At 44.5% G+C, this 27,052-nt stretch overlaps 1 protein-coding gene across 2 annotated transcripts in view; it reads right to left on the bottom strand.

The window, feature by feature from the left end:
• The window catches only part of BABAM2 (BRISC and BRCA1 A complex member 2), a 392,539-nt gene that overhangs the window by 9,180 nt on the left and 356,307 nt on the right, over positions 1-27,052 (bottom strand). Inside the window, exons 11-12 of one of the 2 annotated variants that reach the window (XM_078056121.1) lie at positions 25,322-25,475; positions 10,139-10,317 (exon numbers count right to left, since the gene is read on the bottom strand). In XM_078056121.1, coding sequence (XP_077912247.1) covers positions 10,311-10,317; positions 25,322-25,475 — 161 coding nt within the window. In that variant the 3' untranslated portion in view covers positions 10,139-10,310. Of the gene's footprint in view, positions 1-10,138; positions 10,318-25,321; positions 25,476-27,052 lie in introns of those variants that run through there. The other variant, XM_036090220.2, reaches the window with a different exon arrangement.

Raw genomic sequence — 27,052 nt, 5'->3', positions numbered from 1 at the left:
CCCCCCACCGCCTGGCAGCTGAAATACTATCCCCAGACATCTGGCTCTTGGGGCTTAAAGATGGAAGAGCAGCGATTCCAAAAGAAGAAATTATTCAATGGGAGAGGATGCCTGAGGCCTACCCTCCCTGCTGGGCTGCAGTGGCCTTGGCAGAAACTTCAGGTGGGCTACGCTGGGCTGGGAGAGCAGCGAAGTTCTCCAGCAGGCCGGCGGGAGGCAGAACTCTGGCAGGCGGAGGGCGTTATGGGTCCTCTCGGTCCCGCTGAGGCACCGCAGAGGGCCGGGAGCGGCACCTGTTTGGCAGGGCTCTTCCCCTCCGCACCAAGCCTGGGGCCCTGCCATGCTGTCCTCAGCTAGTTCTGGCCCCCGTGCCAGTTACAGACAGCAAGGGCAGGAAGGTAGGACTGGAAGGAAAGGAAGAACATACATACAATGGGGATAAATGAGACCTACACATGGTATCGAACAGGCTGGTTCCAATGATGGGTATAATGGTTGCAGCGGGTTGTAAAATCCATTTAGTGGGTCCCAACTGGCATTAAAATGAAACAAAATAAAATCAGAGTATGTCACATGTGGCAAGGCAAAATAGTTTTGCATGAAACTTTTAAGTTATAAATACTGTATAAGGATATAAAATAAATGTGTTTCCATGGATTGCAAGAACCCTGGAAGCTCTAAGTATACAGGAGGGGGGGCCTACTTCCTGCTAGACATCGTGCCATTTGCTTCCATCTGTATTATTTTATGTTGACTCCTTCTCCTGGGCCTACCTCCGGGTAGGCCTTGTTATCTGTCCTTGCCAATGAGAAATCTACGATTCAGAGATGCCAAGTAACTTTTCTAAGATCACACAGGTAATTGGTGGCAACGCTATTTATAAATCCAGAGCTGCTTGACTCCGAAGTACACATTCTTTCCCTATAGCCATGGTTTGCAGAGGAACGAGAGCTGGTAATGTATAGGGGGGCCATGGCTCCACCTCGGGGCTGCTGCAGGACGCTGAGTCACTGGGACTCTTGTCTTCAGTGAGGGGGTGCGCCTGGGGATTGCTCCATGCTTTGATGTGCTGATCCTCTCCTCCCAAACATCAGCTTAGCTATATTTCAGTCTCCTCCATAAAAACCGGAATTGCCCACAGCCCAGTAATGAATTTAGAGGGCTGCTTACTGCTGCTTACTGCCTGTTACACCCACATTTGTGCTTGCAAACCCCTACACGGCCCTCCCTCTTACAGGTTTATGTGTCCAGGGGTGTCGACCGGTCTCTTCGGCCCTCGTCTGGGGACCAGAATAAGGTGGCTCTGCAGTAGAATTGTGACTGCAAGAACAAGGTACAAAGGGATGGAACGTGGCCCCCCTCTTGCTTGTCCCTCTGGTTCCTGGAAGTCCTAGGCACCCTAATGAAGAGTGAGGCCTACTCTGAACATCTGCGAGAAGGCAAAGACAGCACAAGAAGGACATGTGCCAACTACCCAGATGCACGTGATGGGCATCATGAATGTTCTCTAAATAATGAGCCCCAGAAGAGCAGAGGGCAGAAGGTCCTTTCACATTAAGGTCGTCTGGCATCTTAAAACTCTCTAGGGTTGTTGAGGAGTACTACATCTATAAAGTGCTATAAGATGGGAGGTATTATTATCTTGACATAATTGAGCTGTAGACTGGGAATGGGGAGGCCTGAAGTGTGATCCCGGCTGGGCCTCTAACTCGCTGCGTGACCAGGGATGGGCCATCTCGCCTCTCCGAGCCCCCAACATCTCCTCTGTCAAGTGAAGGGATGGCTTCTGAGTTCACGTCCAGGTCTAATACACTATCACCCACTATTATTATTATTATTATTGCTTTGGTAGCAATCCAACCACTTTAGCCAGAGACAGTGTCTTAAGTGGAAACAGTAATTAATAAACAAGTTCTCCCTGTGTTTCGCTAGAGGGGCTCTCCCAGAGCCTTAATAAGCATCATCGGAGACCTTACACATATCTGAGGTTTCTAGATCTCTCCCTTTTGTCTCCAGATCTGACGCAGGACCCCAAGATTGGGTGGCCAGCATCTATCCTGGCCGTCTTCCTTCCATCCCTCAGACCGGCAGACAACCGACAACCACTCATTCATGGCTAGCTCCTGCTCGGGTCTTGGCACCGGATACAGCAGGGATCAAGGAATGAATCTGAGCAGGGCCCCGGCCCTCGGAGGCACACTGACACTTGACTCCTGGAGCAGAGAGCTGCGTGCTAATTCTGGTCAGGAGCTGGGTGGCTTCACTTTCATAGTCATGGGCCAAGCCCTCCCTGACCTGCTCTGTCTTACTCAGATTGCTCTGGAACAACCAGAGCAACCTTTCTGCCTGGGGTTGGCTTTCTTTTCTGCTCAGAGCTACACCAGGGCATTATCGGGCAGGCCAGACGTCTAGCATCTTTAATGACAATAATAATAATTTGCATTTATACAAGGTCTTTCATCGGGTAATCTTCAAGTATATCACAAACAGTAATTAATTCCCCTTTGCAACTCTGGGAGCCAGTTAAGTAGGCGCTCGTTTGCTCTGCAGGTAAAGGGAAACTTCCTGGACCATGCAACATGTCGGGGGCCTCCCTTCCTACCCAAATCTACCCATCTTCCTGAGGCCTGGCGTACAATCAGGCCCTCCACAAAGCCTGCTGCTGTCAACCCCAGCTATGGCATCTGTCCTGCCTCTGAGCTCCACAGCACCAAATGTGGAGCCACTCATTTGGGACCAACCAGAGACACAGTGGAGATCTCAGGATCCTGCTCAAGGCAGGACTTGCCCTAACAGTACTTCTGAGGGGTGATCCTCTAGCCCCGGCCTGAATACCTTTCATGACGGAAAGCTCATTATTTAAAGGCATGTCTACTAGTTATAATGTTTTGCCTTATTCTAAACTGAAATCTGTCCCCTGGGAACCCCCGCCCATGGGTCCTACTTGTGTCTTCTGGAACAAAACATCCTACCTCAATTGCTTGGGGTTGCAAGTTGATGTCTCTTGTATACATGTTGTCTGCTTCTGCGATCACCCTTGAGAGGAGCGTGGTGGCTCACATTCAGCCAAGGTTTAAGGGGGCCTTGTGAACGGAATGGTTGGGGCAGCTGAGCCTCCACCATGCGCTCTGGGCCCCAAGGCCAGGCTGCCTTCCTGAGCACTGTGGGCAGGAGCTCCCTATTGTTGCTGGCTCTGGAGCCCTGGGTCTGCCCAGCTTTGAACGTAGCTCTTCAGAATCCCCACCTACTCTGGTGTAGACACTGGAGGCCTCTGTGTTCATTTTGGGGGGCTGTACCTCAGCGACACAGAAATACTCTCATTTTCTCTCAAATGATTGACGAACAATAAATGAATATCCTTTTTTCCTGAATCTAGTAAGTCAAGGCAGTAACTGTCAATTGCAGGGACGGGTTTTTGGAGACCAAGCCAGATAATAACTTTGTTCGTTCTTTTTTTAGCCCTTCTTTATCAGAATAAATACTTGGTATTAAACTTAAGAAAAGGATGCACGAGTTGCTGAGCTGGGAACTGACACAAGGACAAGAGTTCCACGATCCCCTGTCCTCTCTAAGGAGTTAGAGGCAAGAGAGGCCTCAGGATGGAGGCAAATGAAATCCTTTGCTACGTTTATTTCCAAAAGCTAGCTCTCCTGGGGAAATCAACAACTCCCTTGAGTGATTTCTGGGTCCTTGCTGGTAGCTTTATGCCTGAAAAGACCCCCACCCTCCCTTTGCCAAGAGTACATTGTTTGGGTGAGATTCTTCTCCCAGGGCCTCACCATGGAAGGAATTTTGAGCATGCATCAAAGGCTGTTGTTTTCCTAAAACCTGCTCCCTTGTGAACATGAGGCTCGGCTTGTGGTCATACAACCTCATCCTGCTTTGCTTTCACACGATTCCCACTTTCTAGCCTAGAATCAGGAGTGATCATTTTTGGCTAGGATTTGGCCTGAGTTATTGATCTGGGGGATATTTGGGAGAAAAAAAATCCGACAGAGTAGAGAGAGAACCTGTGGCAAGGGGAGCACCCAGCAAACATCCCGACCTGTGGATCTGGGAGTCAGAGAGAACCGAATTCAAATATGGATGGGTCACTTAGTACCTGTGTGTCACTGGGGCGGCTGCTTAGCCACCCTGAATCTCCATGTATTTCCTGTAGGACTCAGCTCGTGTGGTTGTGATGAGGAACCCGTGTGACGCACGTGGTAAGGACTCAAACTGTGTTGGTTTCCTTTCCTCCCGCCCTCCACTCCCACCACATGGCTGCAGGAACACACTCTGAGCAACTAACTCCGGCTTCACTTTAGTTCAACAAACACTGATGGAGTCGCTCCTGTTTACGAGAGGGTCTGGAATACCCGGGAGAACTGCCTAAACAGGGCCAGCGTCAAGGAGGCATTTAATATTTGCTGAATAAGTAAATGAACACAGTGCTTGCACAGGCTTGGTGCAGGAAGGGCACGAGTGTGGGGCACTCACATTCCACTGCCGCGCTTCTGGTACCTACCCATGGTCCACTGGGAGGGCCCTGCTCAGAGCGGTTCCCAACCCCACGTCTGCCCATAGCATCTGCAGCGCAAAGTGAGGGGCATCATCAGGAGCCTGGTGATTTGAAGTAGTAAGTTTTAAAAATCAGAAACATTTGCGAAGGGGTGACTGGGTGGCTCATTCGGTTAAGCGTCTGCCTTTGGCTCAGGTCATGATCCCTGGGTCCTGGGATCGAGCCCCGCATCGGGCTCCCTGCTCAGTGGGGAGCCTGCTTCTCCCTCTCCCTCTGTATCTGCCTGCCGCTCTGCCTACTTGTGCTCTCTGTCAAATAAATAAATAAAATCTTAAAAAAAAAAAAAAAGAAACATTTGCTAAGTGTAAGCTTTCTTTCTCTCAGACCCTGGGCCTCTGGGCCCAAGCTAACTATAGGGTTATATCCCGGTGCCAGCTTCCCTGGGCTGCCATTACCCTTCCCCACAGGGTGCGGGAGCGCTGATGCCCACATCCCACCCTCTTCCTCCCGACAGCATCTTTCTAGGGCACAGAGAGAAGTGCTCTTGGACATGGGACTCTGTTCCTTAGCATAGTGCTCTGCACATTGTAAGGGCTCAAAACAATGACAAACTACATTTCCTCTTGTCCCCGGTAGCCTTTCAGAACCAAGAAAGGGGATCGGAAGTAGACATTAAGTCCTGGGCTACTGTGGGCTCCCGGCTTCTCCTTCTTCCCAATCGTCTAGCCCCCGAACTGCTGGGAACCGCGGCTCGATGCGGAATGAAAAGGGTAGGTTAGGAATCTTTCAAAATTTGCCCACACGGCTGGCCCAAACCCAATTCCCAATGTGAGTTGAGAGCTGGAAATCGTATCTGACCACAAAGCCATCTCAGCCATGGAGAGCTCATAACCACCTCCTGAAAACCACTCTGACAACACGTCCTGCAGAGGAGGGGTGTCCCGGCGGAATGGCGTCACTGCACACACCAGGCGACGTGTGACCCAATGCCTCAGGAGCGAGGTCAGCTCCCACCACTGTGAGCTCGTCTATTCTGGACCTCTTAAACACATTGCTTTGTGCTGCTCGCATCTGACCTCTGAGACAGAACGCTGGAAAATCGTGTGCGTTCCTGAAGCTGAGAGCCAGTTTCAGGTCGGAAGTGGGCAAAGAGGAGCCAAGACGTGGGCTCTCCACGTTAAGCACCTCGAGGAGATCAAGGTCTATGGTGCCTGCTGGGAGGGGACCAAGTGTGCATGCTTCCGGCCGTGAGGCGCCCCTTTTCCTGCCCTGAGACACCGAGCCACACCCTTGCCAGGCAGCCCCCCTGGTGGGGCCAGGTAAAAACGGGCGTGCCAGGGGCCAGCCCAGGCTGCCATGGTCTCAGAAACCAAGGCCAGGCAGCGTGAGCCTGCTGTCGGCCAGCAAGGCCCCTGGGAGAAGACCCCAGAGACTTCTAAGACACCAGGGATCAGAAGTGGCTGATACATCTGGGGGCACAGCTTCTACTCTGCACAAAGGCATCAGCCAAGGGAGCAAGTGGGGGCCCGAAGTTCGCCCCTGCTCTCCTTGCTAAGCAGTGTGTTCTCCAGCGCTACGTGCCCACACAAACAGACAGGTTTCTTTCTCTTTTTTTTTTTAAATACCCAAAGCTATTAGTTGAACTCTGCTCTGCACCAACCCCAAGGGGGCACCCTTTCTAGTTAGTACAAAAGTTCTTTGTAGACCAGAGTGGCCCTGAAAAGAGGACCATTCATTTCTGTACTTTGGATTCTCTCTTATGCATCTGGAACATGCACAGGGGATGCATGTCACTAGGACTCAAAGTTTATAAATTAGAATCTTGTTTGGTTTGCTAAGGGGGGAAGAAGATGAAAGAGATTAGTTCTTTCCTAGTCTCCGAATTTTTTAAGGCATCTTAAGGACCCATTTCTGTTTTTCTGACCGCAGCCACCAACCTACCCCAGCACTCGGGGCTATTCCTGCCCCATCCTATAGCTCAGACACAGGGACAAACACAGATAGAACAGGGGTGGGGTGGGCGGGCAGCCACACAGGTCCTCAAAGCAGCGTCTGGCTCCCTTTTACGGCCATGGTGATCAAGCCAACAAATCGGTGTACTCTTCCATGGGGGTACAAATGGTGTCCCACCTTGAACCATGCCACTGAATGCAGTCAGACCTGCACAGCTGGGGTGTCTTTTTCCAAAACTGGTGAACACCATGGATGCCAGAGCCAGCAGTCACAGTCCTGTGACTGTGAAGGAGTCACTCCTCCTCTGAAAATACCAGGGTTGGACTAGAATAAGGATGAGCAAACAACAGCCAGCTGCCTGTTTTTATAAATAAAGTTTTATTGGAACCCAGCCACACCTGTTCATTTACATATCGTCTGGGGCTGCTATCACCACAAGGGCAGACATGTAGCAAAATAAACTGTAAAAACAGCAGAATAAGTCCCCATCCTCTGTAGATTTCAACAATCTCAAAGCATGCTTTGTGTCGTCCCTACTAGAGGGAAGAGAGTTAAGCCCCTTATTAGTTACTTCGGGAACTCTTGCTACAAAAAAACTGCCTGCTACAAGTTCAAAAGTCATAGAAAGTTGGATCTGGAAACCCTAAAGATCACCTAGTCCGGGGATCACCGAACTTTTTCTGGAAAGGGCCAGATGATAATTAGTTTCTGTTTTGTAGGCCATATACTCTATCTCTACAGTCTGACTCTGCCCTTGTGGTGATAGCAGCCCCAGACGTTATGTAAATGAACAGGTGTGGCTGGGTTCCAATAAAACTTTATTTATAAAAACAGGCAGCTGGCTGTTGTTTGCTCATCCTTATTCTAGTCCAACCCCGGTATTTTCAGAGGAGGAGTGACTCCTTCACAGTCACAGGACCCACCCAGGACCATCCAAAATGGAGACCTGCATGGCTTGGGTCGAGGAACAGAAGATAGGCCTTAGAGCCACCAGTGCGGAAGGCCAAACTAGCCTCTGGGGTAACTGGAGAGTTTGACTCTCACGTTTAACTTCAGAGAGGCCCAAAATGCCAGTGGAAAATCACAGGTTAAAGTCTAATAGGACTGGGAAAGACAACCCACATATCAAGCTCAGTTGGCAGAGATGTAACCATTGGTTATATCCTCATAAGTATATGTTGCTAAGGTTCATTCATCAGTGAGACTCCGGCCCCGTCTTAAAATGTCTCTGGTGAAGAGCTGGAAAGAAAAGGGAAACAAGGTCCTGGGAAGCCACTGGCACTTGTCTGCAACCATACGAGAAGAAAACAGCAAACTCATTTTTTCCAGTCAGCAGCTAGTCAAACACCTAACAGTACATAAACGGTCAGAGGGGACAAACCCTCTCATACAGGGCTTGAGAACAGGTTGTTTTGGCTGTCAAGCATTTTCAAAACAAGTTTTCTTAGTCTCATGACAGGTTGTGGCAAGAAGAAGAAAAAGAAAAGAGTGGAAGATCCCATGATCACGGCTCCAGGTCTCCACGTGGGCCAGCCCTGCTGCACGGTCAGGTTTGCTTGCAGGGTGTGCAGATAAAGCCGGTCTTAGGGCTAATACCACCTCACCAGTGACACCATTTCATCAAGTGATTCCTCTAAGAACTCTCTGGCAGCTGGATAATCATTCTGGTCTGGGAGGAATAGGTCAAAGTCACTCTTAAGCCCAAGGGCGCTGTGTGGCTCAAACCTACGCCCTGCGTTGTTTTAATTTTCACCTCATGTTACGTGGACAAATTATGCCTCTGAAACTGAGGTTAAAAGCCATCTGCTCTAAGGTGGATTTTTCCATCTCAACCGCAGAGCACTTGGGATGGGTGGGGCAAAGAGATCAGCAAGGAGGCACCAACGGGAAAGGCCAAGATCAAGCTGGTCTTAGGAATGCACTTAGAAAGTACATCCACTCCCTACCAGTAGTGATCTCGCTCTTAGGGGCTTAACAAACGCGCCTCAAGGAGGGGATGAGTCAGGCATAAAGCTGGCGATGGCAGCACCAAAGGCCATGCAGCCAGATGGGGATCTGGAGACTACTATTATCAAGTAATCCAGGGAAAATGTTCAGAAATCAACTAGACAAGTGTGGCGGGAGTTTCCAGATACCCTAAATTAATAGTGAAGAGCCTAGGGTCATAGACCCAGACTTCAATTCAGACTCAAGTTCTGAGTGGTTGTGTGACCTTGGGCTTCCTTTCTTGGGTCTCCTTGGCCTCACTTTCAAAGCGAGGCAGCCGGATTGGCCTTCTCCGGTCCTCGGACTCACCAGAGCAAGGAGCATTCGGTCAGTTACCATCACGCCTGCTATGGCCATCACAAGTCACACCACATGGCACAGCTGAAGTTCCCACTTTTAGCACTGCTCCCGGAAGAAAAGCTCTGTGAAAGGGGGCTTGCACTTAATCCATGAGACAAGTTATCAGAGGCTGTCTTCATTCTGCCAACTATCTGCAGGAATGGGTTTCTTTTCTGAAGAAAGAGGGTGGGGCTATGGAAGACTGGTACAAGACAACCCACATCACCCTGCTCCACCCCCAAACACACACAGGGGCACCCCACAGCATTTCACATCTCTGCCCAGGACGTGACTTGAAGGCACGGCCTAAAGCCAGCTGTGCAGAGTTTATGTTACCCCAGAGAGAGAAGCCTAGAAGACCAGTGAGTTCCCTTTCCCCAGAAAGCCACACAGATTGTTCTGACTGATTCTTGGGCTGTCCCTCTGAATAGGATGCCCATTGAAATTTCAGATAAACAACAAGTAACTTTTTAGTATAAGTGTGTCCTAAATATTGCATGGGATCTACGGACACCAAATTATTTGGTCTCTGAAAGCTCTGGGCACTGAAGTGGCAAAGAAGGGGGAAAAGGACCCAAGGGAAACATTAACAACATTCTGCCAACGTGACCACAGAACTTAGTTTCTACTGCCTTTGTGACTGGTTCCCAGGCTAAGAAGGATCTATTGGGATTTATATATCTACTCCCAGGCAGAACACTGTATCAATATGCACTTTCTAAATCTAAGAAAACCCTCGTTGCCCACAGAAGAAAAGGTCAAATGTCTTAGCGTGGCAATTAATAACTGTGGTTACCATTAGCCAAACACCAACAATATACCAGCATTTTATAATCAGCTTCCCATAGAACATTCACAATCCTCTGTGAAAGAGGACTGTTACCCTCATGTGCAGATGAGAAAACCAACGTCTACAAGGGTAACAAAATACTACCACAGAGTGGCAGAACCAGGATTTGAATTCTGGTTGGTCTGATTTCAGAGCACATGTTCCCTCCCCCCTGCAGACCGCTTTCTGCCTCTTTTCTTTCTCTCCTGCCTCATCTACTGCTGCCCTCTTCAGTGTATCCTGGCTACCCAGAACCCCCCTGCTTCCTGCCCTCTGGGCGGTCTCTTCCCTGTGGCAGGAACGTCCTCCCTCGATCACATCTTACCCATATGCCAATGTCAGCCTCCTTGACCTCGGGAAACAGACCTCCTTTCCTCTCCTACTGCGTCCCCCCTGCACACAGCGCATGCTGCTGCCTCAGAAGACAGCCCTTTATGTAGCATTTCCACCTTACCTCTGGTGCAGTGAAAGCAGGGCCGGGGTCCCACACATCACTTATCATGGTGCAGTTCTAAACAGAATGGTGAGCTCAGTTGCCTGGCTGAGTTGGGAGAACTCAGGCGATCAAGGGGGAAGAGAGGTGGGGCAGTATAAGAGCAGAATGCAGTCGAAAAGTCAGGAAACCCGAGGTATATTCTCAGTTCCTGTGCTATGTTACCCTGTGACCTTGGACAAGTCATTTTGCTTTGCAGGACCTCAGCTTCATAATCTGTAAAATAGGTATAATGGCAGTATTGATCTCATAGGGTTGTTATGAGATTTATAGGAACTGAAAATCTATGAAGCATTTGGAGCTGTGCTGGTCCAGCGCAAGCACTTGGCACACACTTACCACCACCATCATCATCATCATCATCATCCTCATCCTCATCATCTACCAGATGATCAGGAGAGACTAGGGGATCCACTATCATTTCTCTTGAGAAAACAACAGTTGTGCCTTTACAGATATGTTCCTGTAAATTTCACTTTTCTGGCCAACTGGAATAATGACCATTTAAAGACTATCTGATCCCTAAAATGACCAATAACGGGAAATTCTGGTCTTCCAAATTGATTTTGATTTTTGGAAGAGCGACAGAGCTCCCCACTTTGTAATTCTGACTCATACCCAGTGTACTAAGTAGTTAAACCCCATTGTCAGAACGGAATGTCAACCAGTGATGGACCACCCCCCAAACCCATCAGCACACTCTATAGTTGGGGCTCTTCAAACTGGGTGTGCTGTGGTCCCTAGTGCCTTGCACGCACTCTGTGTATCATAGATATCACCCTGAAATGTTTGCTGAATGAATTACTAGCAATAACTTAACTGCAGAAGCCACCGTTATACTCGGTTCTTACAATCATGGCCGCCCTGAAGACGGTTCTCCTGACTCAAGCCACAGCATCTCCACCTGGCAACTCGGCCCTGACCGGCCAGGGCACACAGGAGGCAAAGGACTTGTTCTCCTCCAAAGTGACTTCGGATTAAGGATGACCCTAGAGCACTCCAGCCTTACTTCTGCTTTCTTGGCTTCCATTTTCCACCAGGCATGACTAAGTGCCAGGGGTTCTGTCTGTCTGGGAAGATAAGAGTCACTGGAATTTTTCATCTTCTTCTGCACGTGCAGCCTTCCTGCTAGCTTGGAGGCTGTGAAGCAGCGAGCATCCATCCTTTGGCCCACTTCATTACGAAACCCCCCTTTCTTCTTTTGCCCACTGATTCTAGTGATAAGTTCGGCCACAGGAATGTTTACTTTCCCTTAAAGGCACTCAGTGCCAGGTCTCTATACTCCCAGAAGAGCTATTTCTGCTCGAGAGTACCCTGGGCTCTCCTCTCCTCCATGGCCACAGCAGCCCTCAGCCTCCAGGTGAGCCACCACGGAAATGGCCGGCCACACACTGGGTGGGTGGATGGGTGTGTGGATGTGGACACTGATTTCCTTATACCATTCCTGTGAGCAAGGGAGCGGGCAACAGGCAGAGTAAAGGTGGGAGGTCAGAGGTGGCTTGGGTTGGACCCTGGACCAGTGAGCAGGGGCATAGTGTTCTAATCGTCGTACTGTATGGTCTTGAACATGTTTTTACAGGAAATGAAAATGACGACTTGAACGTCAAGTCTATGCCAATTGCTGTGCTAAGGGTCTTATGCCAATTATTTCATTCAATTCCCACCACAATGGTTAATGCTTACCATACTCCATCTTGGCTCTACTAGATGGTTTCTGAGGCTCCTTCCAAGCTCCGTGTCCTGAGACAGGTCTCCACGGTCACACCCACACTTCTGCATGGCCACCCAACTTAGCTCTGCTATTGGCTATTTTGCTGGTCTCTGAGCAGAGGTAACTGCCCCCATATCTGCTCCTTGTTTCTGCTCACCTCTATAAAGCTGCATTTCAACAAGTCCTGAATCTTGTTTATTTTCACAGGTGCCCCCTATGCTGAATGATCTGACAACCCACAAGACAGAATCCCATTTCTGAAAAAACAAAGGCCTCTGCTTGTCATTAATGATGTGCACAGAATGGACGGGCCTGACTCTTGTTTGCTGCTTCCCTTTTTTCTAGAACTCATGCCTTAATGAGAAGTGATAGAAACAAGCAACTTGGCCCTCCTGCCTTGGCTGGACTCCACATCACACAAGACAGCCCTGAGCAGCCCTGGCGGCACCTGTCAGAAACCAACACATACATTGGAACAGTCAAGCCTAATTCCCAAGAAGCTGTTTTAACTTGACATCTGAAAATGTATTACATCTAGAAGTATTCTACTGGGTGTGTGTTCAGGGCATATGTGTGCACGTTCCGCAACTGAAGTGTTCTATAAATACCAGATATGGGTTGTACAAAAAAGCATCACGCACAGAGCGTAGTTAATTCCATTTAGTAATGTTTTCAATTTGCGTCTGACCTCTGGCAACAGAGATGGAATTTTCTCAACACGAATAAAAAAACATGCTAAGCTACCTTACACACAATTTTCACTTAAAATCCCCCAAATATATGGGAACTTAGTGATCATCAGCTACTAGCCCAGTGCTTTTAGATGAGGGCACTAGGCCCGAGGTGAAGTTTCTTTCCTAAGATCACATGTGCAATTAATAATCATGCCCAGATGAGACCAAGGTCTCCCAACTCCCAGGTCACTATTCTTTGCATTGTCTTTACTTACTGCTACATTTCTTCTTCCAACAGTTCAAAGGCAATTCTGATTCCATTGATAAATGCATGTTTCTACTTTGGTGTGCTATAAAAATCCCAAACCAATTTCCCTAGCCTTTCGGCTCTGTAAGACATCTGCCTATTTTCCCAAGGAAGAGAATAAATGACCATAACTCACAAACGAGTAAGTCGCTGTATTTGGTTATCACCACATTTTCACAGTGGCTGGAAGGGATCATCAGAACCCTCCCCTGAGCACTTGGTAGCTTTACAACAGTACAACTCGGTTCATTTCCACAACAAAGATGTATTGATTTTCCAGCTACTCTTTTCATATGCGGTTTCTTCTGGCTTACATGACTGAGACCAGAAAGTAAACCCTCACCCTGTTTTCCACTGAGAAAGCAGGAGGGCAGGATGGATGGGGAAGGGGGGCAAGGTTCAGTCCTTAAAGCAGACCTCAGAAAGGTCAAAGAGTGGACTCAAAAGAAGCCAGGGACACAGCGGCAGGGCCTAATAAAGAGGGCCTGGGGGGTCCTGCCCGAGGGGAGTGAGGAGGCTGAGCGGGGCTGTAAACGCTCTGTGCCTGGTACGGCCCGGTTGGTGCAGGCTGGAAGGACGGTAAGCAGCTCTCTCGGGATGAGGGCTGTACTAGCAGTAAGGGATGGCCAGGCTTTTTAAGGGAGCTTATCATTTTACAGCAACAGATGTCAGGTTCTAATAAATAACATGTTCTCTCTGACCTACGCAATTTGGAGAGGCTGCCTGGGCGGCAGGCAGAGCTGGATTCCTCCCCATCTCGGTTGGTCTCTGTTCTGAAGGGAAAAACAAACCAAATCCCTTGAAGATACTTTTCAAAATGATTCTCTTGGAGAGTTCAAGGACCCAATCGTTCCATGTTATTTATTCGCTTTACTTTTCTCTTCACAGCTTCTATAGTTCTAAACCCCGGGAGGGACAGGCACGCTTGCCCACGCAGGAACCCAGGGCATGCGGCTGAGGGGAAGGCTTGGGTGACCTTGGCCTTCCCCAGTTCCATTGTGGTTCTGTTCCCGTCCTCCTGGGGCACCCTGATCGCCCAAGCTGTGCTGGCCGGGCCAGAAAATTCCCTCTTCTCTCCAGAAGGGAGTACAGCTAATATGAGGTTGGGATTTTTTTTTTTAAAGGGAATTCTTCCTAGGGAACTTAAGGCAAAATAAAATAATAAAGAAAACCCATGAATCATAGCAGCATTGGAACTGTAGGTTCTATCGTTGGGGCACAGCTTCCTGGGAGCCCAAGACTGATGGCTTTGCCTCCCTCACTGCCTTTCTTTGTGCCAATGACTCTTCTGGCCCGGAGTGGCTCAGTTCTGTAGCTGCTCCCCTTGCAGAGGGGGATATGTGGGGATGAGCAATCACAGCTGGCCACAATTCTTACCTTCCTGGCCATCCCCCTACCCTTGGGTGCAGACGAGGGTTCCAGAAATATATCTATAAACCGGAGGAGGCATGGGGGCCAGGGAGGTTGGGGGGGGGGGGAAGGGGAGGTAGTGGTCCAGGGAGAGAGACAGAGAGAGAGAAAGGGTGGCAAAGTCCCTGTCAGGGTTTTCAAGAACACTGATGGGTGTCACACATGTCAGGGTGTCCCTCGGGCTGGCTGACCGAGCACAGGGACCGCAGAGGGAGGCCTGACTCTGCAAGGAAATCTCAAGGAACAATCTCAATCTGCAAGGAACAGAGCATAGTTTGAGCTGCCTTAAGGAGCTACCAACAAGGCAGCAAGGAAGTGGGTGATTGAGTTCTAGAGAGACAAACACACACAGGCTCACATTATAACCACTTACACTGCATCAACACGTCTCCCGCAGCCCTCCCCGAGTCCCAAAGAATTCTCAGGCCTCAGGGCTCCTGTGACCACACTGTGAACTACCCTTTTCGAAATGGGGTTTCCACGCTGTGCTCCATGGCATCTGAGGGACCCAGAGGGGCCTCAGAGCCACAGTAAGGGTGGGGACGGGGAGCAAATCGGGGTGGGGGGGACATCTAACCCCCTTCTCTGGAATCAAGGAGAGGAGATCTATTTTTATCTGGTTTATTTAGAGGGCTAATGTATAAGACTGGATTGAAGCATTTGGCAGCTAATGACAAATTTGGAGAAAACTGTGTCTTTGAGAATACTAAGGTATTAACAATGAAAGATAACTGAAATAGTCCAGAATGCAGACGATTTTTAAAAAACTTTTTTTTTTTTTGTTAAATAAAAAACTCTTGAAAGAGAAAATTATTCTGCAAAGACAACTGGATGACAAATAATAAAAGTATGCATGGCGAAGAACATATGGGGAATTATGGACTGCTTTGGGAGCATTTGGATAGGTTTCTAAATAAGAAAATAACATCTCTCTCTGACCTTGAGGCAAGAAGGGAAACAACAAATGGTTTTAGGAGGTTCATGAATTACTCCCATGTGTTGACTGAGAAGCTATTTTTTGAAATATTCTTCAAGTGATTCCATTTATATAATGGATTTAACTTGTGAGAACCATTGCAGTGGGTGGTTTGGGGTTAAATCCTATTCTAAGAAACTACTTAGGCCTCTAGGATCAAGCTGATGTTTTACACAATGAAACTCATGGAAAACTCCATCTATTCACAGATTTATCAGACTAGAAAGGATTACATTTGATTCATTCATCTAGACAGATCTAAAGCTATACAAGATGCCAAGGTAGGTAACTAGTAAGTTCAGATTTTTTTCAAAGTGATAGTTGGCTTTATGTAGATTAAACCATCGAAGGATGGATTTTCCAACTTTCTAAGCCGGTTGGGCTGGCACCAAGACACAGCTGTAGGTGATAGTGTCCATGGATGGGGCAGCCCAGAATCTAAGAATCTCTGGCCAAGTCACTGGGGTTAGGGGACTGTTTAGTTGGGTGCAATGCTGATTTTGCTATCGTTTAACTGAAACTCTTTTTCCCTCCAGGATAGTGACGTTGATGGTGAACAATGACTGAATGCTCACAACATGCCAGACCCTATGCTGGAAAATTCACCTACATTACCCCTGTGTGGTAAGCACAATTCTAAGATGGCCCCTGAGATTCCTCACTCCCTGTATAATAATCCCCAGGACTGTGAAAATGGTGGATTTCATTTCTATAATTGGGATTGTTAGGTTACATGGAACAGATGACTTTAAGAAAGGGAGATTAATGGTAGGCCTGATCTAATCAAATGAACCCTTTTTAAATCGAGTCTAGCAATCAGTGACACCACAGTCAGAGCTTAGAAACAGGAGGATTTGATGCACCACTGCTGGCTGGATGATGGAGGGGCCATGTGGCAGGAAACAGCCTCCAGCTGACAGCCAGGAAGGAAACCAGTACCTCAGTCCTACAACCACAAGCAACTGAACTCTGCCAACAACCTGAATGAGCTTGGAAGAGGCCCTGGGCCTCAGAAGAGACAGCAACCCCAGTCAACATCTTTAGTTGTTTGGGACCCTGAACGGAGACCCAGGAAGGTTGTATTGGACTCCCAATCCACAGAAACTAAGAGATGTTGTAAGCTGTTAAGTGTATGGTAATCTGTTAATTAACAATAGAAAACTGGGGTGCCTGGGTGGCTCAGTCGGTTAAGTGTCTGCCTTCAGCTCAGGTCATGATCCCAGGGTTCTGGGATTGAGCCCCACATCGGGCTCCCTGCTCAGCAGGAAGTCTGCTTTTCCCTCTGCCTCTCCCCCCACTCATGCACTCGCACATGCGTGCTCTCTCTCAAATAAAAAATCCTAAAACAATAACAGCAGAAAACCATACATACCATTTGATACTCATAATAACCTCTAAAACTAGCTTCACTATTTAACAGAGAAGAGGACAGACTCAGGGAGATTATGAATTTGCCCCAAGTCACACAGCTGGTGAGTGGCAGAAACAGGTTTCGACTCAGCTGTCTTGACTTTAGGGTCAGTGCTCTTAATTGCCACATGCATTTCCTCTCTGTATTTATGTTATTCAAGTGCCAGGCCTCCGAGGAGGGAGGCTCAGACAAGTGGTAAAGAGAACGGGGAACGGTATCTGTCTGCCTGGGGACAGATGTGCCACAAGTCAGAGGCCTTGTGTTGTGCCCTGACTACTAGAAGCTAGCTGTGTGCCCTTAGGAAAGTCCCTTAATCACTCTGAGCCTCGGTTTCTTTATCTGCATGAAGGACAATGAGGATTTCTACACTGTACCCCACGCAGGGCTGCAGTGATGATCCCATGAAGGTGTGCGAGAGTGCACTGTAAATGGTGAAGTGCACAGGGCAGACAGGGGGGCCTGGATATCCTGCAGGTCTGGCTTTCTTTTCTTGATGACTTCAAGTCTCAATGTTTTCTGCATAGAGGGTGGATATGGTTCTCTGACGGCTTGTTCCAAGGGAGACATTTAAAAATTAGTGGGGGTTGGGGCGCCTGGGTGGCTCAGTCGTTAAGCGTCTGCCTTCGGCTCAGGTCATGATCCCAGAGTCCTGGGATTGAGCCCCGCATCGGGCTCCCTGCTCTGCGGGGAAGCCTGCTTCTCCCTCTCCTACTCCCCCTGCTTGTGTTCCCTCTCTCGCTGTGTCTCTCCCTGTTAAATAAATAAATAAAAATAAATAAATAAATAAATAAATAAAATAAATAAAAAAAATAAAAATTAGTGGGGGTTTTTGGGGAGGAAATGAGTCTCCTTGTCCTTTATTTGGGAAATACAGAATAAAGTGGAATGTGATTTTTCTTTCTTTCCTTAAATTCTTTAAAAGTCAGCTCACTGTTAAAAGCCAAAGTAATAACAATGTATTATGGGATTCACAAAATATGTAGAAGTGAAACATTTGAGTATAATAGCACAAAGGACAGTAGAAAGTATAAAGAGAATTAAGAGTGTTTTAGGTTTTTACATTGTATTTGAAGTGTTATGATGTTAATTCATGGTAGACAATGATAAATTAAGGATGATTTTAGTATATTAATAACTCAAATATGACACAAAGAGCTGTAGCTAAAAGGACAATAGGAGAAAGAATGTTATACTAAAAAATACTCAAATAAATTAAAGGGAGGATTTGGAAGGGAAGGACAAAGGAATACAAAATACATAAACATATAAATGAAATTAAATAACAAACAGTAAGATGGTAGACTTAAACTCAATCAGTTCATTACTTACATAAAATGTAAATAAACCAAATACTCTAATTAAAAGGCAGAGATTATCAGACTAGATTTAAAGAAAACCAACCTACAAAACATTTCCTTGAAATATAAAGACACACAGAGGATGAAAGAAAAAGGATGAACAAAGATAAACGACGCAAAAAATAAGTATAAGAAAGTTGGCACAACTATATTAATATCAGACAAAGCAGACTTCAAGTCGAGGAGAGTTACTAGAAATAGAGAGGGTCATTTTATAATGATCAAAGGGCTAATTTATCAAGATATAATATTTCTGAATACGTGTGTACCTAAGTAACAAAACTCCAAATCCAAAAAGCAAGAATGGACAGAACTAAAAGGAGAAATAAACAGATCCAAAACCACAGGTGGAAATTTTAATACCTGCTTTCAAAAACTGATATAATAATAAACACAAAAAAATAACAGTAAGGATATAGAAGTTTTAGATAACAGTAAGAAGTAATTTGACTTAATTCACATGTATATATAATACAATACCTCAAAAATGCAGGACACACATTCTTTTCAAGTTCACATGGACTATTTACCAAGATAGACCATATATTGGGCCACAGTACAAATCTCAATAGATTTCAAAGGCTTAAAATCATACAGATTATGATCTCCAACCAAAACAGAATTAAATTAGAAATCCGTAAGATATCTAGAAAAATCCCCAAATACTTGAAATTCAAGCAGCACAATTATAAACAATGCACAGTTCAAAAAGAATTCACAAGAGAAATTAGAAAATATTTCTAACAAAGTAACAAAAAAATGTATCAAAATTTGTGGGATGCAGCTAGTGCAAAACTTAGAAACCTGTAGCTTTAAAGGCTTATATTAAACAAGAAGAAGGGATTAAAATCAATAACATGAGCTTCCATTCTAAGAAGCTTGAAAAAGAACAAATTAAACTAAAAAACAGAAGGAAGGAAACAATAAAGATAAAAGCATAAATTAATAAAATAAATAACTTTCTTTGGAAAGATAAGTAAAACTGGTAAACCCCTAGCTAGACTGTTTTAAGAAAAGGGGAGAGAAAATAACAGAAACTTTCATTATAAGGAATGAAAGAAGTTATATTGGTATAGCCCACAAATATTAAAAGGAAAATGAGGGAATATTACAAACAATCTTGCATCTAGTCAATTCAACAACTTAGACTGGATAACTTGCTTAAAAAAACACAACTTGCTAAAACTAACACAAGAAAAAATGATGACTATCCCTATATTTCGTAAAGATTTCTTTGAATTTCTTTCCGTAAGTAAAACTTTATTGAACATTAAAAAAAATAGAGCTGAACCTACATAAACTCTTTCAGAAAACAGAGGTGGAAGGAAAATTTTCCAGTTTATTTCATGAAGCCAGCATAGTGCATTTATTAAAATCTGACAGGACAACACAAGATATCAATATCACTCATTAAAATGAATGTGAAATATTACTCATTAATATCACTCATTAAAATGAGTGTGAAAATACAAACATCTTAACACAACATTAGCAAATCAAATCTAATAATATAAAAAAGGATAAACATCATGACTGAGAAGGTTGATTTATCCATGGAATGCAAGGTTGGTCCAATATTCAAAAACTAATTAACATAATTCAACCACTATAATAGAATAAAACAAAACCATAGGTTCAGGCCAATAGATACAGAAAAAGCATTCTACAGAATTCAACACCCCTTCATGATAAAAACTCTTAGCAAAGTGGGAATAAAAGAGAACTTCAATGTGAGAGACACATCCATGTAAAACCTACTGCTAACCTCAACCTTAATGTGAACACGTAAGGCCAGATGTCTGCTCTTACCACTGTGTACAACACTGTACTGGAGGTCCAAGCCAGTGCAAGTAGGTAAGAAAAAGAAATTTAAAAACACAAAAATAATAAAGATGGAAATAAAAAAGTAAAGCTGTTAACAGATGATATGATTGTTTATGTAAAAAACACTAAGAAAAGTACAAAAAAGCTACTAGAATTTAGTAATCATGAACTTATTAGCAATGTCACAGGACACCAGGTCAATATAGAAAAATCGTCTATATTCCTATATACCAACAACAAATGGAAAATAAAATCTAAAAAATTATCATTTACAATAAAAGCAAAACCACTTAAAAAATGCAACACTGCTACACTGAAATCTCAAAACACTTCTCAGAGAAATTAAAGACCTAAATAAAAACGCTGTTCATTGATTCGAAGATCCAATACTGTTAAAATGTCAATTTTCCCTCTTGTTGCTGTACAGATTTAACGCCATCCCAACCGAAGTCTCAGTGGGCTTTTTTTTGGGGGGGGTGCGGAATTTGGAGTTGGAATTGGCAAGCTAATTCTAAAATTCATATGGAAATGCAAAGGACCAGAATAGCCAAAACAATCTTCAAAAAGAACAAAGTTGAAGAATTTACATTTCCTGACTTTAAGAAATATTGGTATTAGTAGACCAACAGAAAAATAGACCAATGAAACAGAACAGAGTATCCAGAAACAGACCCACTCATATATAGTCACTTTATTTTGACAAAAGCATGAAGGTAATTCAACAGAGAAAAAAAACTTTTTTTCAACACATGTTGCTGGAATACCTGGATTTATGTAAACAACTTCAGCGTCCGTCTCATACCATCCACAAAAATTAATTTGAGATGGATCAGAGAACTAAACGTCAAACCAAAATGAAAGCTTGTAAAACAAACAAACATAGAACAATTTCTTCATGACCTTGTGGTAAGCAAATACGTATGAGGCTACAAAAACATTAACATAAAAAGAAAACACTAATAAAATCAATTTCATTAAAAATAAAAATTTTCTGCTCATCAAAAGACACTGTTAAGAAAATGAAAAGGCAAGCCACAGATTGGGAGAAAATACTTGCAATGCATAAATCTGACAAATATACAAATAACTCTTAAAACTCAATGATAAAAAAAACCAACAACCTAATTAAAAATAGGCAAAATTTGAACAGACACTTTTTAAAAGAAGATATACCAATAAGCACATGAAAAGATGATCAACATCATTAATCACCAAGAAATTAAGATTAAAAAACACTATGAGATCTCATTTCATCCCCTCTGAAATAGCTAAAATTAAAAGACTGACAATACCAAGTGTCAGGGAGGATATGGAACAAATGGAACCCTGTATTTGGCCAGTGGGAGTATAAGCTGGTATAAAGACTTCAGAAAAAATTTGCCGGTTTCTTATAAAGTTAATCATACACATACTCCCCCTTCCCAGTTATTTACTCACAGAATTGAAACTGTATGTCTAAGAACGTTTTTAGCAGCTCATTTCATAAAATCCCCAAACTGGAAACAACCTAAATATATATAAGCAGATGAATGCATTAATAAATTATGGTATATTCCTATAATGGAAATTCCTCAGCAGTAAAAAAGGAGTACCATAACAGATAAATCTAAAATAATTATGCTGACTACAAAAGACACAAAAGCATACAATCTGTATTATTCCATTTATAAGAAGTATCTAGAAAAGGAAAAACTAAGACATGGGACAGTGTCTGTCCTGAGGATGAGGAGACTAACTGGAAAAGGTAGAAGGTAACTTTGTCAAAACTCCATCAAAAGATATACTGAAATCTGTCCACTTTATCGTATGTGAATTACACTGCCATAAATATCTTTAAAAAGATAGATATGCAAAGCCCCCGCCTTCAAAGAACTCAAAATTTGATTAAGGAAATGAAACAATATAAAGATACAAAAAAAATAATACAAAAGAGATTTCAAAGCAGCACACCTGGTCCTTGACTTACAATGGTTCCACTTAATTTGTTGACTTTACAACGATGCAAAAGCGACATGCATTCAGTAGAAACTGTACTTTTGAATTCTGAGCTCTTCCCGGGCTACGTGGCAGAATTCTTGAGGTGCTGGGCAGAGGCAGCAAGCTGCAGCTAGCTCCCAGTCCGCCACGCGATCACGAAGGTGAACAACTGATACGCTTACAACCATTCTGTCCTCATACAACCATGCTCTCTTTCACTTCCAGCACTGCTCAGTAACTTACGTGAGCTATTCAACACTGTATTATGGAATAAGCTTTATGTTAGCTGATGTTGCCCAACTGTGGCTCAAGTTAAGTGTCCTGTGCACACTGAAGGCAGTGCCACGTTAAGCTAGGAGGTTGGGTAGCTTAGGTGTGATAAATGCATTTCCAGTTTACAAACGATATTTTCAATTTACGATGGGTTTATAGGTACATAACCCTTTTGTAAGCTGAGGAAGATCTGAGACTAGGCAGAGGGGAAGAAGCTGCCTGCACATTAGCATGCATGGAGAAAACCGGAGGGAAGAACGCTGAAGGATTTGAAGGGGCAGAAAGAGGGTGGGAAGAAGGAGTGAGCAAAGGCACTGTGGGACAAAGCAGAAGCCAAACACAAGGGTCTTCCATATGTCCATTCACTGACCCTTCAGATCAAGCCCATCCAATAGGGAGGAGTACAGTCTTGTTTTACAGGATCAAGTTCAGAAAGGTTAATAGCCCTGCCCAAGGCCACAGCTTATTCGATTAGAACTTGTGACAGGAGCTGGGCATGGGACTGCATGACCCCAAAGCCTGTGCTCACCCAGTAGAGGGCATTTCACTTGTGAGGACAGAATTTGCTGGACAGCCATGAGCAAGAAGCACATGTCCTAGGAAAAGCTCTGGTCAGTGCCAGCAAGTGTCCTTCCTGAGGCCACATGTTTAGAATTTTGCTCTAGAGGAGGGAATAAACAGCTGACTCCACTCAACGGGTTCTACTGCTGTTCATAAACCGTGAGTGTTTATGTCATGGGCAGAGTTCCCCGAGTGAATTATAGCCTTTTACGCACTGTGCACGTACAATATTTTCACAGGACAAAGAAACAGGGCGTGTAAGGAATGCTGCAGTTGGCCTCTCTCTCTTTCTGTCCTTTCTCTCCAACTCTCTCCACCAATCTCAAGCCTGTCCTGCAGGACAGTTCTCGGATTGTGTTGATCTATTACCTGGCTTTCTGACACAGCCCAGGGAAGTTACTCGGTTCAATTTAAAGAAGAGAGCTTTTAAACTATTTCTTCTTCCTAGTATGAGCGGCTGGCTTTCTCTTTTATTACATTTAAAATGAATCCATCTTCACTACTGTAGAAAGCAGATTTTTTTTAACGTTACTTCAGATGTTTTCTTTAGACTGGTGTTAACATAAAGCAAATGTCTCTTGCAACTCTGAACCAATCTGTTAAGATAAACAGGCTTCACTTACAATATTCCTATACTGAAATCATAGGCTTGTGGTCTGCAACTCCTTAAAGACTCAATTCATACATGCTAAAATGTCTAGTTAAGAAACACACACACACACACACACACATACACACACACACAGTTTTGCCATGGAAACCACAAGGACATGTCTGGTTCAGACTCCATAGCACATACCACAAATAACAGTCCATCTTCTAAGGGCAGATCTTGTATATACACAGGGAAAGCCCAGAAAATTAAACAATTGCAATACCCCAAATATAAAACTTATTTTTGAATCCCTTTTTTTCAAGTCTGTTTCAATATATCTAAGTCTTAATCATTGTTATTAGGTACATTTGCATATGCCTGTCGTTTTCCTTAAATAGAATTTTAGACTTGGACCTCATGGATAAAAAGGGGAAATGCAGGGAGAAAGGGCACACTGAAGTCTCAGATAACACTTCTGGATCCCACATATGAATATGGGAAGGTCTGTGTTTCTACAGAAAGCAGCCCTGTCATTATTGAACAGAGCCCCAATCCTGATTAAGTGAAGGTTTTGTACCTACAGAAAGTATAGGAGATGCCAGGAGGCCCCCCTGGGAGGGAAAGAAGTCTCAGGGAGGGGGAGGCAAGAGCAAGAAGTCCTACTAATCGAGAGCATTCTAGGTCTGGCAGGCCAGGTTTTGTTATACTTCAAACTGTCAGAAGTCTGGTATGATAAAGGCTTTGATCTCTCCTGCTAGGCTATAAATTCCATGAAGACATGGACAACTTCCAATGTGTTTATCACTATCCCCAAGCATGGAGCTCATTGCCTGGACCATGGTAGCTGCTCAATAAACGCTGAATGACTGAATGAAGATGTTTAATAAATATCCTTCATATCTGTGATTCTGTGGATCTCATCATCCTTCAGCTGGGATCACAGGGGTGACCGTATGGCTGTTCAGAGTGATAAAGTAATAACCACCTGCCACTCTAACCATGACATATTTTTGGAAACTACGATTTTGATCCACTGTGGCTTCAATCTGGGAGGCCATGGTTCACGAAGACTGGTGTTCCAGATACTAAAGTGTTACCCAGGCTCAGATGGTTAACCATCTGCCTTCGGCTCGGGTCGTCGTCCCGGGGTCCTGGGATCGAACCCCACATCGAGCCCCACATTGGGCTCCTAGCTCAGCGGGGAGCCTGCTTTTCCCTCTCCCTCTGCCTCTCCCCCTGCTCATGCGCGCACTCTCTCTCTCTGTATCTCTGTGTCTCAAATGAATAAATAAAATCTTAAAAAAAAAAAATTAAAAAAATAAAGTGTTACCCATAAAACACCAACATACTTGTACATTTACCTATCCCGCAGGACTTGTGAACACTTTCTACATATAGGTTCATGGGCAGTACTTAAATCTCTTAAGCTCCAAACTCTAGCTAACTTCAACTTCTATCAAATTCCCAGCCTACTTCCACAGGGATTCTAACAGTTCCAAGCTATTTGCATAGCCATTTATTCAGACGAAGAAGACACAGGCCCTAATTTGGGCAATGGTGGTAGAGATTCAATGAGGTATATGTTTGTTCCTTCAGAGACATTATAGTTCCACATGAAAAACTTGGTACTGGACCCATGTACTGACCACTAAGCAGAAATTCTATTTGTTTACTGTCAGCTGAAATTTTCCATTTTTTAAAAAAAAAAAATGAAAATAGCTTCCAACATTTTCATCATCAACACCATTTATCCACAACTCTAATTCCTCTAGTACTTTTTCTCTAATCTAAATAGACCAGTAGATTGCAGATAAATCCTGTAACCCATTTAAAAAAACAAACAAACAATCTACCTGATGAGTCTAGATAAGGGGTTGGCAAACTTTTTCTGTAAAGGGCCAAACAGCAAATATTTTTGGCTCTGTAGGTCATGTGTGATCTGTTGCAATTTCTCACTCTGCCATGGTAGCATGGAAGCAGCCATACAAAATAAGTAAAGAAATGGGCATGGCTTGTTTCAGTAAAACTTTATTTACAAAAACAGGCACAGGACAGGATTTAGCCTGCAGGCAGTAGCTTGCCAACCCCCGGACTAGAAAAAGGAAATGCTCCTACTTGTAGGAAACGCAGTGGATTCACTTACTTTGCTCTTTTGGCCATCTCATTTCCATCCCATCTGGGGCTGTATGGATAATTTTTTTGGGCCTGGGAATAAAGCTGTCCACTGTTGGTAAAGTGATAGACGGACTGGAATGTGAGAGTTGGCTGGTCTCGAGGGAAAAACAGGGGCAGGTCGACTGCAAAGACAAAAGAAAAGAAGCAAGTTAGGGCTTAAATGTATGGGTTAAACCTGAATGTTGGGTACAGACTATCTGAACCACAAAAACTGTTTGAGGCTTAGGTAAAAGGTATGGAGAGAGGGAACGAGAAATACCAAGGTGCCTTCCCTGCCTTCAAGGAGTTTACAATCTAGGTACATAAATGAAAATCACACATAAATAAATATAACCAATATGAGGCATGACGCGTGGGTGCTGACAGATGCTATGAAGTGTTCACAGAAGCTGGGCACTCCCAGCCATGTGAACGCCTCCGTGGCACTTACTTTGTCCAGGATTCCATAGAGAAGTTAGTTGATCATCTGTTTTAAGTCTCTTTTAAATCATAAACTCTTCAAAGGTTGGGCAGTACCTTCCTCATCCAGCATTTGATGGAGGGGGTGGGATGGAGGCTGTCCTTAAAGAATGGATTTGGAATGGGGAGCAAGAGAGCAGGTGATAATCTTTCTACTTTATAGGATACAGCCACTGGACCACCAGCAAAACTAAAGTTATCACTTTACTTCCAATCAAGCAGTGAATTCTGATACTCAGCACTTTGAGGCTTCTCCAGATGTGTTACCACATATAGTTCCTAAACCAGTGGGGGCTCCTTAATGGAACGCAACAGGGACTCATCTGAACGCTGCATTAGATCTGCTTCGAGGGTGCAGCCTGATTCCCGTGTTGACTGCTAACAAGTACTATGTGCTTGTATCTGCTCATTTTGGGGTCCTTTCACTCAATCCTTAAAAATAAAATGACTCCTTTTTAGTTTGAGGCAAACCGACCGTATAAACACAGACTGTTCCAATAGCACATTCTTCAAGGCATATATTGTATATTTGTGTGGATGTTATCACTTCCAGGGCAAAGAACAGGCACATTAACTTGGGAAAATATAATAAGGAGAAAAAAATGTGTATGGAATTTCCCAGCTTCACAGAGTACTTTTACATATTTTTATCTAATTTGAGACTTATAACTCCATGAAGCAGACATTATTTTTACCATGTGCATTTAACAGACGAACAAACTTGAGACTCCAAGAGGTTGATTAACTCGCCCGTGCCTTAGCTAGGTGGAGACAGGGTTCAAGTCCAGACCCATGGTGTAAATCCTGAGCTCCTTCTATTGGGCCCCATCGCCTCCTGTTCACAACACATTCACCGTGTTATCATTACAGTTTAGGAAGCTAAAATCTCTACTGTGAAGAATGTACAAGATTCATCTTTTTGGCTCCATGAGGCAAATTTATGAAAATACACACTAGCTAGCTGTGTATTTGTCACCATGCCAGTGTAGGGTGACATTTGACTTGGGCTAGGCCCTCTAAGCATCCAAAATGATTTCATGAAGGAAAAGTCAGATTCGCAGCAAATTTTAAAAAAACCCAAAAAAACAAGAAACAGAAAAACTGTCCAGTGGCAGGCCCTCTTAGGCCACTGGGTCTATCTGACTCTGACTCAGTGCTGCAGGGGGTTTCTGCATATGAATCACCACAACCCCCAAAAAGAGGGAAGACTGTGAATATCTACTCATTAAGTCACATTTTC

The sequence above is a fragment of the Halichoerus grypus genome, chromosome 10, assembly GCF_964656455.1.
Source record: "Halichoerus grypus chromosome 10, mHalGry1.hap1.1, whole genome shotgun sequence".
NCBI lineage: Eukaryota > Metazoa > Chordata > Mammalia > Carnivora > Phocidae > Halichoerus > Halichoerus grypus.
This window is presented reverse-complemented; position numbering and strand designations above follow the sequence as displayed.